The sequence below is a fragment of the Euphorbia lathyris genome, chromosome 1 (assembly GCF_963576675.1).
Source record: "Euphorbia lathyris chromosome 1, ddEupLath1.1, whole genome shotgun sequence".
Taxonomy (NCBI): Eukaryota; Viridiplantae; Streptophyta; class Magnoliopsida; order Malpighiales; family Euphorbiaceae; genus Euphorbia; species Euphorbia lathyris.
Window position 1 is genome coordinate 44,813,983 of NC_088910.1, and position 19,428 is coordinate 44,833,410.

At 34.0% G+C, this 19,428-nt stretch overlaps 2 protein-coding genes across 2 annotated transcripts; both read right to left on the minus strand.

The window, feature by feature from the left end:
- Positions 1 to 4,150: 4,150 nt before the first annotated feature.
- On the minus strand, positions 4,151 to 6,618 carry LOC136230607 (GDSL esterase/lipase At5g62930-like). Its single transcript, XM_066019733.1, has 6 exons — positions 6,435 to 6,618; positions 6,266 to 6,343; positions 6,030 to 6,170; positions 5,548 to 5,624; positions 5,008 to 5,172; positions 4,151 to 4,550 (listed from the first exon to the last, which is right to left on the minus strand). Exons 1-6 carry the CDS (start codon positions 6,531 to 6,533, stop codon positions 4,382 to 4,384), a joined length of 729 nt encoding a protein of 242 aa, XP_065875805.1. The 5' UTR covers positions 6,534 to 6,618; the 3' UTR covers positions 4,151 to 4,381.
- A 6,328-nt stretch (positions 6,619 to 12,946) lies between these two features.
- LOC136230613 (probable boron transporter 2) lies at positions 12,947 to 18,647 on the minus strand. Its single transcript, XM_066019745.1, has 12 exons — positions 17,473 to 18,647; positions 17,250 to 17,332; positions 16,951 to 17,143; positions 16,738 to 16,876; positions 16,385 to 16,550; positions 15,976 to 16,142; positions 15,691 to 15,864; positions 15,459 to 15,554; positions 14,701 to 14,838; positions 14,301 to 14,620; positions 13,784 to 14,054; positions 12,947 to 13,468 (listed from the first exon to the last, which is right to left on the minus strand). Exons 1-12 carry the CDS (start codon positions 17,574 to 17,576, stop codon positions 13,157 to 13,159), a joined length of 2,163 nt encoding a protein of 720 aa, XP_065875817.1. The 5' UTR covers positions 17,577 to 18,647; the 3' UTR covers positions 12,947 to 13,156.
- Between the last annotated feature and the right edge of the window lie 781 nt (positions 18,648 to 19,428).

The following is a 19,428-nucleotide window of genomic DNA, read 5'->3' on the forward strand; positions in this document are numbered from 1 at the left end:
ACGCCGGAGAAAACGAAAGAGGGGAAATGCACAAATTCAAAACTTTGAAATAATCGGACAAAGACGAAGCGTCCCCTATAAAAAGACCCTAAAAGGGCTCTTGCTAGACCAAGGGGGAGGCATGTGATAACCCGTGAAGCCCAAAACGGGTTATATTCATTTCGCAAGCCCAGCCCATATTAAAGCCCCATGGGCTAAGATTGGACGGGACCCGAATGAAGGAAGCGGGCGCAGTGAGTAAACCGCCCCGAATTCCTAAACGGAGCGTCAAGATTCCCACTCAGAACCACGTTCGTTGCCATGAAAGCCACGAAAGGGACATGGCCTAAAAAGGGGTAACCGCCCTCAGAATGTGGCCCACTAAGGAGTAACCGCCCTCGGCGGTTACCCAAAAAACACCTATAAAAGGCCTTAAGAATAAGGGGGGAGGTACGTTCACATTTTTTCCCACAAAGCTATTGCTAAATTATAGACTCATTTTTACAAAAACTGACTTGATCGTCGGAGAGTTTTCCCGGAGATCCTGTCTCCGGTTTTGTTTTGCAGGTAACTCCAGCAAAGAATATCAAAGCGGATCCAGCAAGTTATCAATCGTATATAAAAAGTTAGGCCTGGGGAAACCAGCTCCCACTAGAGTGTCTCTAAAATTAGTAGACATATCAATTAGATACCCTAGAGGCATAGTGGAAGACATTCTTGTTAAAGTGGACAAATTCATATTTCCGATCGACTTCATTATCATGGATATTGAAGAAGATTTCCATGTACCTATATTGCTGGGTAGACTATTTTTACTACTGGAAAAACACTTATAGATGTACAGAATGGAGAATTAATTCTAAAAGTTGATTAGGAAAAAGTAGCATCCAGAATGAATGATGCAATGAAACATTCAAATGCTAGTGATGATAAACGTTATTTTTGGAGGATTTTAATGGGTACAATGGTTATCACATGCAGGAATATACATTTGAGGAAAAACCATTGCTAAATATGGAAGAAAGTGATTCTGATGAAGAAGATGCACAAGAGTTGAATGCTTGTGCAAATCAAACGTCCAGTTGAAAAAGTGAACTCAAAACTCGAACTATACCAAACATAAAGAATTATTTATTTCATGTGCATTCAAAATTTACATTTAGTGTTCTTTAAACTGAATTAAATGTTAACGACTACTAATTTAACAGTAAAAATTTAATCTTACTAAAAATAAATGATTAAGAATCATGTGTTAAAATTAAAAATTAAAAACTCAATTCAACCGCCTCGAAAGTTATTTTTCCATTAAATAAAAAATATAATTTATTTGAAGTATTTCTTTAATTATATTTCACTTCTTTGTTCATTCTATTTTTCTTTCCCCGTAATTTGAATCTAAAATTAGTGGTTAATATATCAGCTGCTCCTAAATTTGTCCAAAAAAAATTGATTGGCCCACTGAACTTACATGATTTCTCATTAACCCCTAAACTTGCACTACAAAAAAATGGTCTATTACAACACTAAAATTTAAGGTTTAACGACGCTTTTCAACGTATCTAAATACTTACCCACGCTTTTCAAAGCGTCGTCGTAAGCGTCATTAAATCGCGTGTTGTTAAATTTAACGACGCATAACACATTGTGTAGGTAAATCCAGTCCGTCGACATACCGCATACAAGCGTCGTCATGTTTCCAACGTTTATATTTTTAGCGTCGTGGTTTTTTTATATTATTTATTTTCAATTTCAGAATTTTTCACTACATTTTAATAAAGCGTCGCAAAGTAAACGACACATAATATTTTTTATGTCATTATTTCGCTTCAGAAAATATTGATAGCCTCTTGAGTACCGTGACACTTTAATTTAAAAGTGTCTCCAAATTGATGACATTTAATTAAAAGACGTCTACTTTTAGCTACATAAAAATCCATTACATCCCAAATTCAACAAGATTTTGTAACTAAAATATCGTCTCTAAATTGCGACAATTGCATATTATTATGTCCTTCATATAACATCTTCATAAATAAGCATCTTGAATCAATCCTGCTACATTTTTATTAAAAAAAACATCTCTATGAGATTTGATTTAATAATGGTACATAATAAACAACCTTTCCCCACTATAAAAAAAAAGGGCGGGCGGTCGCACTACACGTCCCCGCTAGGCGAGGGTCCGGGGAGGGGTCCCACCACAAGGGTGTACTGGGGGCAAGCCTTCCCCTACCAATTTATTTTTCAATTGTTGTGCAACAGCTCGAAATGCATCTATTCTGATATACTTTACATCCAAACTTTGATCAGAACCAAGAGTAACAGGGCAGGAAATACATGGGCATAAGAAGATGAGTAACTTACTAAGACTTTCAACAAGAGGTAGCATTGATCTGCATTTTCACAACGAAGAAATTGAGATACAAAACAGAAAAAAAAAAAAAACAAAATACATTGATGTTAATACATTACTAACTTTTCAGCTCATTAAGACATTTCATCTTACAAAATAGCAACATAAAATAGATACCTTAGAGATTCTAATGGGTCTCCTTGGGACTCAAACAAATGCTCACTGTTCATCAAATTAACAATTTTTTTAGTGAACCCTTCAAATTAACAATTTTTTTAGTGAACCCTTGCATTGCCCTCTGCAACAACAACAGGTTAAGATCCTTGTTAGAACTATGCTACAGAGTGAAAAACCCAAGAATTTCAAATATTTTCTAATTAATCTTATAAACACAATGAAGGAAGAAAATGAAAACCTTTTCAAGCTAATATAATTTCTAATTAATCTTATAAGGTACTAGTTAATGGTTCAGAATAAAGCAACAAATAAAATAATTATTTTATATTTTAATAAAAAAAATAATAAAAAAAATATATTTTATTGAATCCTAATCTTATAGAAGCAATGAAGGAAGAAAAACAAAACCTTGAAAGGCTCATTGTGTGTTGGAAAGCTGATGCCTGAGACATATTTTAAAGAAACTGGAAATCCTCTGCAAATAGGAATAAATTTAGCATTCATAAGATTAACCAAATTTCAAAGGGGAAAACAGAGCAAACGTTTTTCTAGAGAAAGAGAAAATAGTTAGTACCCAAAATTATATTATGCACAAACTTAAGGTCTGATTCGAAAATGAGCATAAAGGCTTGCATTCTATTATAACTATTCATTATTAATCTCACCAGATCATATAAAGGCTCATGTCACTTGTTAAAACTACTAAAATCATACACTTAATTAGAGTTTTCTATTATTTTTATTAAAATTTTCTATTGATGCTTGTTATTTTTGTAGTCATATATGTTGATATAAATTTTATTAAAAAAAATACCGATGCTTTTTTTTAAAATGTGTAGTTAAATTTTTAAAAATCTCATCACAATAATTAGTAGCGTCATTAAATGATTATAAAAGACAACACAAATTAACAAATTAAAAAACGTAGTTGAATTTTCAATGCGGAGATAAAAAAAATAAATAAATATTCAAATAAAAAAATACTGAGAGACTTGTTCACGACGTAATTTCTAAACCGTATTTAATTTAAAAAAAGTGCCGATGCTTTTTTCAAAAGTGTAGTTACTTTTTAAAAAATGCCAACGTATAGTAAAAAGTGTCTTTAAGTGACAGTAAAGACCGACACAAATGCAAAAGTGTAGCTAAATTTTAAAATACGGAGACACATCCTAAAAAACGTCGCGAAAAAAGTGTCGCAATAAACTAATTTTTTTGTAGTGTTGCTTAAAATCTCATGATTTTTTTTTTTTTGAAGCACTCATGATTAAGTCCCTAAATCTATAAAAACGCCATAAAAATGTACAAAGTTGAAAGTTAATTTGTTTTAAAGACTTAAAATCATAAATTTGACCTTTATTTTAAGTTTGAAATTTTTTACGGATTTAGACAAATTGCAATTTATATCACTTTAAACAAGTTCAAAGGCAAATGAGTCATTGTAGACAAGTTCAGGAGGCTAATATGTCACTTTAAATAAATTTAGATGGCCAATAGATTATTTTAAATAAATTGAAGGGGCTAACAAGATACCATATAAGTTGAGAAAGTCAATCAAGTTTTTTTTTTTTTTATAGACAAGTTCATAGAGCTTTTTGATGTATTAAGCCAATATTAATAAATGAATACTTTAATATTCACACGTTTGAGACTCACTTTTAAAATCTTTATTTACCTTATGCAAAGCAGTACAAAATTATAGAAAAAGTTTCAACACACGTATACAAAGGGAAAGAAAGAATTTATATATAAAGGCAATAGGCGATATGAATAAAACTAAATGCTTTTCTGTAAATATAATCACCATTGCAGCAATGCTCAGACGATCAAGGCTTTCATCAAATTCATACAACAGCAAGAAAGACAACATTTCTGCTATAAGCATTGTAGCTGGAAAGCTTTTTCAGGGTTCTGCCCATCAATTTTCGAGTGATGAGGAAAATCATACGGCATTTGTTCAGCAGCACGCCACGCTTCACGGAAAACTCCTATAACTTCTTGACTCACCACCGAATTACCTTCTGGTGTCAGGTGCAATCCATCACTGTAAATAACATGCCAGTTACTATCACCTCATAACTACATCTTTTAAATTGATTTGATGCATTAGTTCAACAATGAAATAGCCAACAACTTTAGTAATTGCACTTGCAATCTACACTTATTTCCCTTTCATATGTCTTTCCTCCTATGAAGAATCATAAAGAGGACAAGATGTAGCTATGGTCATTGGAAGGATGATACTTAGAAGAAAACATAAAAATAAAAAATACCTTGCTTTTGGGGCATTTCGGTTTTCTGTTGAAATGCATATTGAACACACATTTCACAGAAATAAGATCTCATTTTGATGTTGTGTACAAGGAACTTTATCGCCTTTTTACATCTAATACGTTAAAATAGACTACGATTTTTGGAGTGTAGTTTCTATTACTACCTTAGAATTATGTTCCATTATCTAAAAAAAACTATGGGTGCTAGAAGCAACATATATCTCAAACCTTAGAAATTTTTTCTGCCAACCCTCTGTTTCCTGCATCTTGGACCATATGTCAATGGAGCGGACACCTAGATCGTTTGCCAAGTCAACACATTGCCTCGCATAAACTCCTGCCATTTCATTTGTTCTTTCTGGCAATTCCATAGCTTTCTCGCCATATAAAGATCTGAAGGACATAGTCATAGGATTATTCCAAGTTCTAATAAGAGATCATAATAAATACTTAGACAATGAACTGTTAGTGAACTCTCAACCCTATGAAAAGAAAACATCAATTCTTCAGCCATAAAATTAGAGAAAAATCATAAACATATTCACAAAAACCATAAACAAGAAGCAATCTTAAATATCATGTTCTTGGTTGAGAACTGAACTATTGAAAATTATAGATTCCAACAGATAATATAGCTACTTGGAAATATGGCAAATTAGTAAGCTCAGTTGCACCACAATCTGCAGAATCCGTCTCTATCCATGTTTCTGTGTTTGTGCATCTGTGACCAAATGTTATCTATATCAGTACATAATAAAGAATACATACTTGGCAAATGCTTTGCGCCCTTGTTCATCAATTGGTGGTGGAGTGATAAGCACAAGTAGCATTGCAGGCGAGCACTTCTAAAAACAAGTTCCACAAATAGAATAAGAAGTCAATCAGCTAACAGCAAGCCAATGCCTACTCATATTCTCTAAATAAATGCTGACCTGAATGAATAATACATTCTGAACTTGAAATTAAAACAAATCAGACTGCAAGACATCGATGAATAAATTCACCAACACAAGTGTGAAGGAATATATCAAGAAAAATCAATAAAAAGCACATAAAACTGTTGATTTTTATTATGCAACTACTTTAGCAATTCCAGAAGATCTTCCCCAATAAAAAGAGCTATGACGTTAGAAGAAGTGATCTAATAAATTACATTTACAAGCATGTTTCCCTTGGTTAGTGACAAGCTTTATAGCAGCTGCGATTACTGCTCTAGTGTGATCTAAGTAACAAAAAAATAAGAACAAAACCTTCAAATGCAGAACAATTTTCCGTAGATTCTCCTTGTATTCCTCCACAGGAACATGTTGCCTATCGCTAGTTCTCCCTTTAAGAGCTGCATCATTAGCCCCAAAGAATACCGTGAGAGCAGCTGGATGTCTTGTGGCATCCTAGCAACATTCATACCAACCAAAGAACAAATTCACTTTGAATTTCAGAATCGATAAAAAGAAATTCGGAACAAAACAAAGGATGAAGAACTCACAAGAGGGAAAATGTGATGTAACAAGAATAGAGCCCATCTAGTGTTGTAACCCCCATACCCACGAACCAAAACATCAGCCTATTATTGAGAATCGTGATTGACAATTGAATCGAAAAATTAAGCAAAATGCAGAGAGAAATGTAGGATATGGGAGGAAATAAGTAACAACCTTGCGGGAGTAAGTGTCAGCGAGAGAAGCACCCCAACCTCCTGATCTAAAAGACTGCTCTGTTATTGAATCTCCAAACAACACTATCTGTGGCCTCATTTTCTCTATACTCTGGGTTTTGATCTTCAATATCCATCGGAACGTATAAGAGGGTGGGTGGTTGGTCGTTGGTTGGTGCCGGCGTTCTTTAAACGCGTCGTTTAGTTTCTCTGATCCTTCTGTGCTTTTTGCGCATTAAGCCGAACGCAACGTTTTGCATTATATTTCAATAATTACTTTTTTTTTTTGGGGTAATATTCAATAATTACTTCATGCATTTTTACAAACTCATAATTTTATTTTGTCTATTAAACCCTAAACCTTAAACTATTTTATTTTGTCTAATATTACTACTCCAATTCCATTTTTTTCTTAATCTATCAGCAATTATACAGTTATTATATTAAAACTTTTCCAACTATTTACTATATTTATAGCTCCAAATAAAATATTCATTTTAATAAATAATATTTTATTATTATATTAATTTTCATATAATATTTATATTCTTTTTAGGATTAATTTAAAAAAACATTGGGATTAATTTATGTCAATGTCATTTTAATGTTTGGTTTCAACAGAGAAGAGCAATATAAATTTATTATCAAAAAATTCTCTTAACTTTTTTGTTACAGTAATTTGAAGACGAAGAACTGTGGTTTTTTTGTTATTAAAACGAGAAATGTGTTTGTCGTTATTACCAAAATCAATGACTTTTGTATTGAAATATCCAATTTGACCGTTAATTACCTCAAAATAGAAAATTCCAAGAATTTGACGATATTCTAAGAAACTTTAACTCTTTAACTTTTTAGTTTTGAGATCATTTAGGTGTTGTTTGGTGAGGAGGGGGAAAATTAATGTTTAGAAAGAAAAAACTCTAAAAATGATGTTTTTGGAAAACAAAAAATGTGGTTTCATAGTAAATATAATACTAAACAACTTAAATTTTTGAAAATTTTCATTTTGAGGTTATTAAAAGTCAAATTGGTTCCTTCATTACGGCACGGACTGCTCTGACATACAGTTTAATGGAGATTCGGGAGGGGGAGATGTGGGATTTATTATAGGCAATAAAATGGGCAATAAGCTTAGGATTTTCTGATGTTATTTTTGAAACCGATTCTCGGCTGACGGTCCAGGCAATCCATTCACTACATTCTGATCACTCTGAGTTCGGAGAACTTGTATCTTAATGTCGGTCTCTACTTTCAGCAAACAACGTCTTCTTTGTCAGTTTTATTAAAAGGCAAGCTAATAGCTTAGCTCATGCGTTTGCACGGGCGGCTTCACAACAAGCTAGTCCTATTATTTTTTATGTTATCCCGAGATTTATTTCCTCTTCTGTATTAGAATTCTGTCATAATGAAATTTCTCTTAAACAAAAGTCAAATTGGTAATGTTAACATTGGGATTCATTGATCTAGCAAACTGCGATAACAAAAAAAAACCACAATTTTTCGCGTGTAACCACGTTGAATTTTGTTAAAATTAATTATTCTTTTTATTATCAATCAATGTTGATGTTGATTTTTTTAAAGAAAAAATAAACTAAAAATTCATATATGAATGATGTGTCATGTTCTGTTATCGATGTCTAAATTGATACTCTTTTTTAAATAGTAAACCTATATTGGTGCTATTTTATACATGGAGCCTAAATTGATACATCCCAAAAACTCATAAACCTATTTTGGTAGCTTATCCTATATATATATATATATATATATATATATTAAATGGCAGTATTATAATTTTATGTTAATTGAGTGTATGATGAGTCTCAATGTTAGTTCAAAATAGTCAAACTCACGTTAACCGGTCACTAACCCATCAAATGTACTAAATTGTTCAATCACCTTTACTTGAATTATATTCTTAGGATGACATAAAATCTAAGTACCAAATTGTGAATTATGGTAAAGTTGGGGTACCATTGATATAATTAACTCATGAAAATCGCGTTGACCGTTATTGACCGGTAAGATATACTAAATTGTTCAGTGATCGTTATCTTTGGGACAAAATGTAATCTATGTATCAAAGTGTAAACTATGGCAAAGTTCAGATATCATTGGTGTAATTTACCCATACAAGAAAGCATAGAGTACAAGAAAGACGGCTAAATTACACCCATGGCCACTGATCGTTACCCATTTAATATTATGGTCACTGAACTTCAATTCTTAACAGTATGATCATTGAACTTTACACTTTTTAACACCGGTAGCCACTCAACGTCTCAAAATGACCAATGATGGTCTGAAAATAAAAAAATTCGAAAAGTTAATGATGTTCTAAGGAACTTTAATTCTTGAAAATTTTCGTTTTGATGTCATTTAAGTGTTGTTTGGTTATGAGAGAGAAAATGAATTTTTAAAGAGAGAAAGCTCCCAAAAAATATGATTTTGGAAAATAAAAAAATGTGGTTTCATGATAAATGTCGTTCTCAACAATTTTAATTCTTGAATATTTTCATTTTGAGATCGTTAACAGTCATTTTGAGGACTAGGTTAATACAATTTGGGCTCTATGGCTTGCTCGTAATAAGTCCATTTTTGAGGATGAGAGGGTTGATACTTCCATCACGCTGAGACGGATTTGGGGAGCTGTTCGTGAATCTGCTCACACTGGACGGGGCTCCGTTTGGAATTCGCTAGTTGAACTTCAAATCTTAGGTGAGCTCGGGATTGAAAAGCGTCTTGCTAAGGCTCCGCACATTACTCCGATTTTTTGGCAACCACCTCCGAGGGATTGGATTAAGATCAATACTGATGCGTCTGTCATGGGTGCTCCTGGTCCTGCGGGTTGCGGAGGTATTTATCGCTCGCATACTGGCATGTGCCTTGGTGCGTTTGCCTTTCCGATTGAAAGTTCCTTTGCTTATCTGCTGCTATTTACGCCATTGACATGGCTATCAGCAAAGGTTAGCGGAAAATTTGGCTTGAAAGCGACTCAATGTATGTTGTGCAGATGTTCAAATCTAAATCTTGTTCGGTCCCTTGGTTGCTTAGACAAAAATGGTTCAATTGTTTAAATCAGATCGATTCTGTGGCTTTTGTGGTGTCTCATATTTTTCGTGAAGGAAATCATGTTGCGGATTCGCTTGCAAATTATGGACGGACGGCAACAGTTTCGACTTGGTGGGATGTTGTCCCAGATTTTTGTGGATCGGTCTTTTTTCATGATCGTGTAGGACGTTGCGTTTATCGCTTTTCCTAATTCTTTAGCTTCATTTTATTCTTTTTTCTTTTTGTATTATGACATTTATTTACTCTTTTAATAAATTTGGTTCGGGGCTTTTTTGGGTCTGTGGTGGGGGTGCCAGCATAGCTGGGATGTCCGCCGCTTACCCTTCCTCGCTAACCAATCTTTAATCAAAAAAAGTGACCACCGGTGTTAAAAATTGTAAAGTTTAATGGTCATACTGTTAAGAATTAAAGTTTAGTAGCCACAATATTAAAATAAGCAAAGTTCAGTGGCCATGGGTGTAATTTACCCCAAGAAAAACACAGATTATCGAAAAACGGATTATACAGTAAAATGCAGAATACAGTAAAAACACGGAAAATGGGAAAACACTAAAAATGGGAAAAATGCTAAAAATAGGAAGAAGGCAAAAAAACACACAAAAAAACAATGAATACGAAAAAAAAATAAATGGGACAACACAAAAAAAAATGGGGGAAAAGCAAAAAATACAAAAAACGCTGAATTCATTTTTCTCGTTTGCTGTATTTTCCCATATTCTACGTTTTCCCATTATTCTGATTTTTCCTGTTTTTCTCATTTTCCATATCTTTTTTACATTTTTCTTATATTTTGTGTTTTTCACATTTTTCGCGATTTTCACACATTTTGCGTTTTCCGCATATTTTACGTTTTTCACATTTTTTGCCTTTTCCCATTTTTTGCATTTCTCTTGTTTTTCATCCTCTTTTCGTGTTTTCCCATTTTTTTGCTTTTAATATATAATTAAATTTTTTAAAATAAACAAGAAATTACATTTGAGGCTGATATTGTCATTTGAGCTACAAACTTAATTATTCTTTTTTATCACATTCCATCAACCACACATAGGCATAGATATTCTTAAGGAACATATATTATATTCCCTCATTCTATTCCTATGGAATAACTATTCTATTCTATTTCATTTTATTTTATTCCACGAACCAAAAAAACACCCTATTATATTAGATTGTTTGCCAAAGATTTACATGAGGATACGAGATAAAAACGTGATTAATTGTTATATTTTATCCACAATTGAAGAGAATATATAAGCATGTGGTCCAACTAGTTAAGGTACTAGATTAGCTTAACCATCTAATTAGGGATCGAACCTTGGATATGGGAATGCTTTTCTATGAAAGACCTTTGCTATTGAGATGTACAAAATAATACAATTTTAAACCTCCATACAGTAATTGCTGAGTTTTTTAATATACAATTTTATATTCTGATCATCCTTCAACCTCCGATCATCTAATAAAGTTTGAAATTGGACATCTTCAATTAATAATAACAAAAAAAAAAAAAAACTCATATTTAATGAGGGTTAAAATTATACCCTCTAGTAAATATTACTATATTTATAAATAGAAGCTGAATTCGCACATTAATTAATATACCCTTTGATCAAGTGGACATAAGGTTCCAAATCAAGCATGAATGATATTAATTTTAAAAAAAGGGGCTACAATTCTAATCAACATGACTTAAATACTTAAGGACAACCAAATATTTCAAAAACTAGATAAAGCCCTAATTGGGCCCTATTGGTACTAGATAAGAGATAGTGGAAAGACTTGTACCCTTTACCACTATATTTTGCCCCCTTATTTATTGACAAAATGTTATCTACCAACTCCTACCCCTACCATAGCATAGCATAGCAAGTGATTCCATAAGCAAAGCTACACATGATTATTGAAATGATATTGCTATTCTAACATATGGTGGTAAAGTTCATATAATAAAAAACAATACAGACCAGCTACTATAAGGATAAACAAATGAAATGAATGATTACACTACACCAACTAATTTTATCAAACTTATTGCAAAACTTGTTGTTTAAAAAATCATTATCAAGATTTGCTCAAGTGCCAGCTCAATTTAAAGTTTATCAAGATATTCAAGCATATTATGAATCTATTTAGCATGTAGTAAAAAAAATCATTATTCTCATTTAGCTACTGTTTCTACATTGTATTGTTCTAACAGATATTCTACCTAAAAAGCATTAACAACTGTATACAAAAAGACAAACAAGAACTAGATAAATTATTAATAAAATGGTTAATGCCTACATCCCTTGGCCCCTAAAGTCAACTACTCTCCCATAAATGTCGTATTTATCTCGGGGGCTTGCTTAAAGTGACCTATTGAACCCTTCTCTCTAAATCTACGTGGCAGAGCAAGAGAATATGATGGACAAGTTGAAGTGCGTATCACTTTGAGAAAAATAGGTCATTTTAAGAAATGTCAGGAAGTCAATAGTCATTTTAAGAAAGTTTGGAGAGTCGACATGTCATTTTAAGCAAATTCAGAGGATAAATAGGATGTTTCTGTTTCCAAAGTATAGAGGGTGGTTGCCATTATGGACAAGTAAAGGGGCTAAGTAATAATTAAGCCAATGGTTAATGAAGCTATGAAACTCATGGAACAACCAAGGATTATAGAATATTATTATCAATTGGAAACTCAAAATTTAGGCAGCTTTGACCTAGTTATAGGCTACCGACATAAGATTCTGAAAATATTACTGCAAGGACATATAAAAGCATATGTGGATTACTTCCTTACCAATATTCATCAAAGGAGATTCCCACTTTTCATCCTGAGACCATAGTGGAAACCTGACATGAACATCACCAGCTTCACTTATCAGATCAATTATTTTCCTTAGGGCTTAGAGTTGGGGAACTCTATCAAAACCTTTAATGTAAGGAGAAGGATAGATACCGTTTACCTTTTGGATTCTGGTGCAACATGACATGCTTTGAATTTGAATTCCAACTCATCTGATTCTCAAACTCTTGCTGTATGACTTGAATTAGTCTTTTGATTCTTAACATATGCAACTGGTAAATGCAAGCATACAAGAGCACAAGCATAGAAAACAGGGTCCAAGATATGACATCTGGCTATGCAGGCAATAATTCCTTTTTGAGGCACAAATATGGTAAGCATAAGAAATGTGAAGAGGAATTGTTATAGTAGTCATGTTCCTTTTCACCTTTTAAGTCTTAGCTTCAATAATAAAGGGTTAATCTGTCTTGTGAAGTTCTACATGCACACGAATGATTCTGAAGTAAAATAAAATTTTCACTTTGAAATAAGATAGATTATAGTGGCATGTAGTTGAATTTTCTGACATGTGAAGATTTATAATTTATTGGTCTTGCAACCAACATATATCTGATTATATGCAGTGAAAGTGAAAATTATTTTAGACAAGAAAGAACTTGTAGCATAATCGTATATATTTTCATTAACAGATAAATATCCTCTGCCCACAGTTCGTGGGAGATATAGAACAATGAACGGTAACAGACATTCTATTGTTAGAAACAAGAAGATAAAAGTAAACCTATTACATTTAGACTTAGTTACATAGAAAGACCTCTCGAGCACATTGACAAATAAACATACCAGAATAAATTGTATGGAAGGCTTTAGCTTGAGGAGCAGCCGGGAGAGCTATGTCCCAGGTTTGATGGCCCTGGACTAGGAGTTTCCTTTATTACAACTCCTGTCCCATTAGATCTGGGGCTCCAGGCTGCCTTTAGTTCACTAACTCGGGGACTATATGCCCTCTGCAATGCATGCGGACTGTATGCAGGTTTTGTATCATGTAATGAAGTTGGAGTAGAACTTGTCACTTTAGGACTTTGAGTGCGACGGATCTCACCACGGCTTCTTGTGATAATTTCGTCGAAAATTTCTCCCCCGTCAATGTTGGGTGTTCTTGCTTGAGAACCCTGATCCTATCAGATGCATATAATGTCACAACTTAAAGCTCATAACTTTAATATGAACATACATCTGAATTTTGTCAAACATTTAAAAACATGGACCCATGAAACTCACAATTTGGTGAATGGCATCTAAGATCTGTAGTAACTTAGTTCTTCTCTGGTCATAGCACTTATTTAATTTGAAATTTAATAGGATATGGCAGTAACCAAATCCTTACTATCAATTTATACATGATATATTTCTGCGAAAATAAAACAGATTCTGCTCCACTCAGATCTTGGAGCAACTCTACCAAAAACATGGAGAAGGTTAGGACCACTTACTTCAAATGCCATGTTATAAGATACAGCAGGAGCTTCCTCATATTCTGCAGCATCCAAGTCTTGAAGGTGGACTGCTTTGAAAAATCTAGGGAGCACATATTGCCGAACTGGGACTAGAAGCATGATCAGAAGTGGGAAAAGGACTCCAGCTATTGGGATCCATGTTATGCCAAAGCACAGGAGCAGGTAAATTGTCTGGAACAAGGTGAAGATCGCAATCATCTTGAAGGGTACTGTCTCAACAAAAGTTGCATGATACTCCTCCAACACCCTGTAAGGTAAGAGACTGAGGATTAGATGTTGTTCATTACATATAAAATACATTAACTTCATGGTAAGATCAAAACATGGTAATTAAATATTGTAACTACCACTTAAATCTTTCCTACAGTAATTGACCCATTATATACCGGAATCATATGAAACCCATATTTACAGCAAAAAGTTGGCATATTCAGATTATATAAGACTTCAGAAATATTAGGAAATAATGCTAGGATCCTGAGAGTCAATTTACTTGTATCTTCTACTTGGAGCGGTAAAAAGCAATAATATCCTCTCCCAGAACTGATTCCCTGGCAAGCTTTCAATGGCCATAAAGGCAAAGTATCCCCAAAGAACTGAAGTTGGGATCTTCTTCAGAACAGGCATGGCAGCAACACAACCACCAACCATTACTGCTTGAAGCAGATTGCTGAGGCGTTGTTCTTTGACTTCTACTGGTAAAAGATCATCTATATCTTTATCAACATCAAAAACAGTTTCATCCACAGGGGCATTAATGTAGCCGGTACTTGATGCCAGTTGGACTGTTGATTCTTTCAACTCTTTCAGTCCCTGTATGAAATAAGTGTGAGAAAAAAAGAGGGAAAATTACAAATGTTTTAAATGTCAAAACCATGAGCAGGATAAACTACCAGGGTAGATGGCAATTGATGTGTTAAAGGAGTCTGCATTTCACTGTAGGCTTCCTGCATGCTCTGATACAATTGCCCCAAATTTGCATTTTTGCGAAAACTGTCTCGGGCTGTTGAAGCAAGCTTATTTCGCAAAAGCTGCTCAAAAGCAAAGAAGCAAAGACGATAAGCAGCTTGTGTATAGTATTCAAGCAGACATACAGAAATGTTCATTTAATATCAGAATGGAGTTTGTACACAAGTTAGAAGGCTTTCATTATAGTAGACAGATTTAATAGCAATATAACTTCAGTTTTGGGGTTGGAACTTATGTCATCTGTAATTGGCTTCCTAAAATGCAAATGTTCAAACTTGAAGATTTTTGGCAGTAAAAGGCATGGGCTGGTTGTCAAGCACCCGCCAAGTGGCATTCAGTTAGCCCACTGAGCACTGAATCATGATCTTCAAAAAGTATGCTTTCTAGCAATGAGTGGAATTATTCAAAAAAAAATGAATCAAAGTTGTTTCATAATCACAACTAAGTGGTTTTGAAAACTCTGGAGTTCTATCTTATAGGGTTTAACAGAATGACTGAGTTCTGGTCTCGTTTTTGTGTCAGAGATATCAATATAAGGGGTAAGATTCCCTGTACCTCATAATTTCAATATCAAGCAAATAATCAAGAATTTAGATATTAATAGCAAACAGAGTCCTGGAATTGCAGAAATATTAAAATCAGAATCATGTCAACTTTAGTTTTTGGGGGAACTGACAATTACCTGATGCTTCAAGGTAGCTAAGCTTTTTGTATGCATTGGAGATTGTGGAATAACACCATTTGAAGGGGGAATACCAATGAGGCCACATAAGATAACCTGGTCAGATAAAATACACAATCAAAAATTAAAAAATAAAATTAAAATAAGCTAGGTTTAGTTCTGCTAGAAATTTAAACCATCTAAGTATATCATGAGAGTTGATCCTAATTGATATTAAGGAGCAACAGCTTACCAAAAATCCCAAAAGAAGGAGGTCATAATGATAGGAAGCCGGTTTCTTCAAATTGAACTCCTTCTGTTGAGCAAGTTGAGATGCAACACTGTGATCAAAGTAGTATAGGACAGCTATCATGGTTGCAGGAATAAATGCTCCAACAATGTATAAAGGAGGCACATTAGTCATTTCCTGCATAAATATCAAGCATGAATACTGTTCCAGGTTTTACATGAAATTAAAGCTGTCCATGTGGAATGTTAATTCAAGTCCAATGTTTAAGAAGTTGCCTCGGGGGTTCACCTTGATAACTGTCCAATTTGAGTAAGCACCAGGAGACCATGGATTTGGACTGAAAAGCCGCCTTGGGATTCCTCTAGGAACATCATTGACAGGTATATACGATATTGCAGTCCATACAACCACCATAAGTGGTACTCCATAATCTGCAACGAATCCTCGTAGCCAACCTTCAAAAACAAATGAAAAATTAATTTTGAAATGCACAGCAAGCCCTTGGAAGCTTCCAGACAATGGACACCAAATAAATTTACTCTCAAATTATTGAAAAGAAAGAAAAAGAAAAGCTAAATACAAAATCACAATTGCATAGTCAAGCATTGCATTTCTGCAGGGTCACAACCTATAACATGCAGAAGTGTTTTCTCTCACTGAAACCATTAGACATTAATTCCAGAGCAGCATCCAATACCTGCTCCATAGCGCCAAGATCTGGCTGTTCGGCTCCTTAGTGCTGTCCAAAGAAGGCCAAAGGACAGAACTAATGCGAACATTCCATTGCTAAATCGCCAAGAAAGTTGGAGTGCAGTTTGATTAGGATCTTCTCTCTCGGGTATGCCAAACTCATCAATTACTCCCTATAAGACCAACGCATACATTTAACATGTGATGAAAAGATGGTGTATGGTGGTTTGGAAAGGAAATGCTGATTTTTGGATGCAATAGTACTTCTTCAAATACTAAGAGAAAACATTTGAACTTTCATTTAGATAAAGTCAAACAGTTTTACTGAGATGGTGTATGGTGTATGATGTGAACACTCACCCTTATTGCCTGCTGCATAAAGAGCATTGCAATTAGCAGTCCAAACAATTCACCGGCAATACGTGTAAATCTATTGATTATAGAGCAGGCACCCAATATAGACAGCAAGAAAAGCAACAATGCTGTCCACACACAAACCCTGATGAACATAAAAGTGAAAAAATAAATGCATAAACCACTCAATCACTATCAGCTAAGTAAAATTATACATACCATCCTGTCCAAGCTAAGAAGAGTTCTTGCCCCAAATCCTTCCTGTCCTTTGCAAAGTTGAACATGAATGTATACATCAACACTGTTGGCTCAGCTACCCCAAGAATGAGGAGGGGCTGTCCTCCAACAATTGAATGGATGATGCCACAAATTGCAGTTGATGCAAGAGTTTGAACTGCAGTCAAAGCTCCCTCTGTAAATTGCAACAATATGTAGAATGGCTTAGTAATAGTAATATACCAATCAAAGTAGTGAAGTATCAATAACAGTAGATATCCAATATATAACAGCTATTCAACCTGTATTTCTTTCAAGCTGCTCCCCAAAAGATATGACTGGAATTGCTGAAGCAAAGAATATATATGTTGTTGGGGCAAGGATCCTAAATGAAAGAAATCAGCAACAATAACTTTGATAATACACATTAAATAGATAATTATCTAAGAGAACTATTCAAATAACAATCAACACAACAACGAGGATATATTTTTAATTGAAAGATAATCCATGTAAATCATATACCTGATACCCGCACTGAGACCACCCGTCCAGTCCTGCTTGTAGCACAAAAGCCTTCCTTTGAGATCATCTTTTATCCCACGGAAAGGAACAAATGTTTCCTCCATGGTGAATAAGATGATATTATATGTCGTTCAACAGAAAAATAAATAACTGAAATATACACACAACACACAACTCTAATCCAGAAATTAAGTACTCGAGAGGCCAATATAGTAGCTAAACTTGCATAGGTGAGGATAAGAATGAGAATCTAGAGTCAGAGGGAGCAGAAAGAAGAATGAAATTCTGTAAGTACATGTCTAGAGTTGAAGAATTTTACATTGAGAATATTCATAAAGAATGATTTAGTTATTATTTGGTTGGAAAGGAAAAAGAATCAGTTAGTACTGAATCGAGAATCACATAAATTCTGTGTCAGTTAAGAATCAAGGATATTAACGAACAGAATCCATAATGAAATAGAGGAATTTAAACTACTAACATATCAGCAGATCTTGCTAGCGCTTGACTTCAATGAATTTAAGATCCATTTGAACTATTTTTTACTTCATTATGAAGGAAGGCTTTCTGTTCATGAACTAAGTCCCGCCAAAAAGCAAACTAACAAAAATCAAATGCAGTTTTTGGATTCAAATTACATGTTAAAGTTTTAGATTCCAAAACCTTGTCAAGCTCAAGAGAAGAGAGGCTCAAAAAAAAAAAAAAAAAAAACCAGAAAATTAACGAAAACCCATTATGAGGAGAACCATTTTCAACTGTTCAAAACAATTGGAAGCAAATGGGCATTAAAGAACCGAACTCCAAACAAACACCTCAACAAGAGAAATTAACGAGAACCCATAGTTGAATTTCAGAACAAGATCGAATTTAAAACAGTATGAAGGAAATGAGCATTACTCAAACAGAAAAAGAAGCAAAAATAACAGTGAAACCAGATTACATTATTGAAAAGAAACTGTTTTGAGCAAAAACAAGAGCACTTTGAAAAGCAGAGGAGACGGTTATGGGCGCAAAATTACATGACTCAGAAGAGCACACAAAGGACGCAAACAGAAGAGCTAAAGAGGACTGAGGTATAAAGGAGCAAAAGTTAGAAAGAGCTAAACAAAAAATGGGAGAGAGATTCGTGCAGAAGACTGCAAATGCAAGGATTTTCGCGTGAATGAGGAAATGTGGTGTGACTAAGCAATAAGCACAAGCATAAATAGCAGCTCTTTTTAGGCTGCATCTCTAATCAAACAAAATAACAAAAAAAAAAATGACAAACGGTTGGCCTAATTTTTATTTTATTTTTTATATATATTCTTTTTTGTTTATTTTTCACAAGTAGAATTATATTAGTAAGGCCTAATACACAAATAATCCCTGAACTTGTCCAAATGTTGCAACTGCCTCCCTCAACTTTCAATTGTAACAACTTACCCCTTAAACTTGTCCAATTGTAAAATATAACTCCTCAAACTTGTCCAATTGTAAAACATAACCCCAAATTGGGATTTTTTTTACCCCGTACTTAAAGCAACCGTAAAAATGTTTCCCCGAATTCGTATCACGCTATGAAATCTTCAATGGAGCTATTTCTCCACATAAACACATTTTCACCCACATAATATCTCAAAACTTTGAATCAAGAAATCACTAAAAAACGAATAGCAATAACAACAACAAGAACAAGAAGTTGAAGAATAAGTTAAAAAATTGAGGATTTGGTTACTTAAATACTGATTTTTTTGGGTCCAAAGATCTTATTATCACATTCCACGAGCGTTTGCAGCTTTTGTATTTCACGTGTTTCTTCAATTGCAGTCCGTGTCAGCAATTTGGGGTTCTGTTTTACAATTGAACAAGTTTGAGGGGTTATGTTTTACAATTGGACAAGTTTGAGGGGTAAGTTGTTACAATGGAAAGTTCGAGGGGGCAGTTGCAACATTTGGACAAGTTCAGGGGTTATTTGTG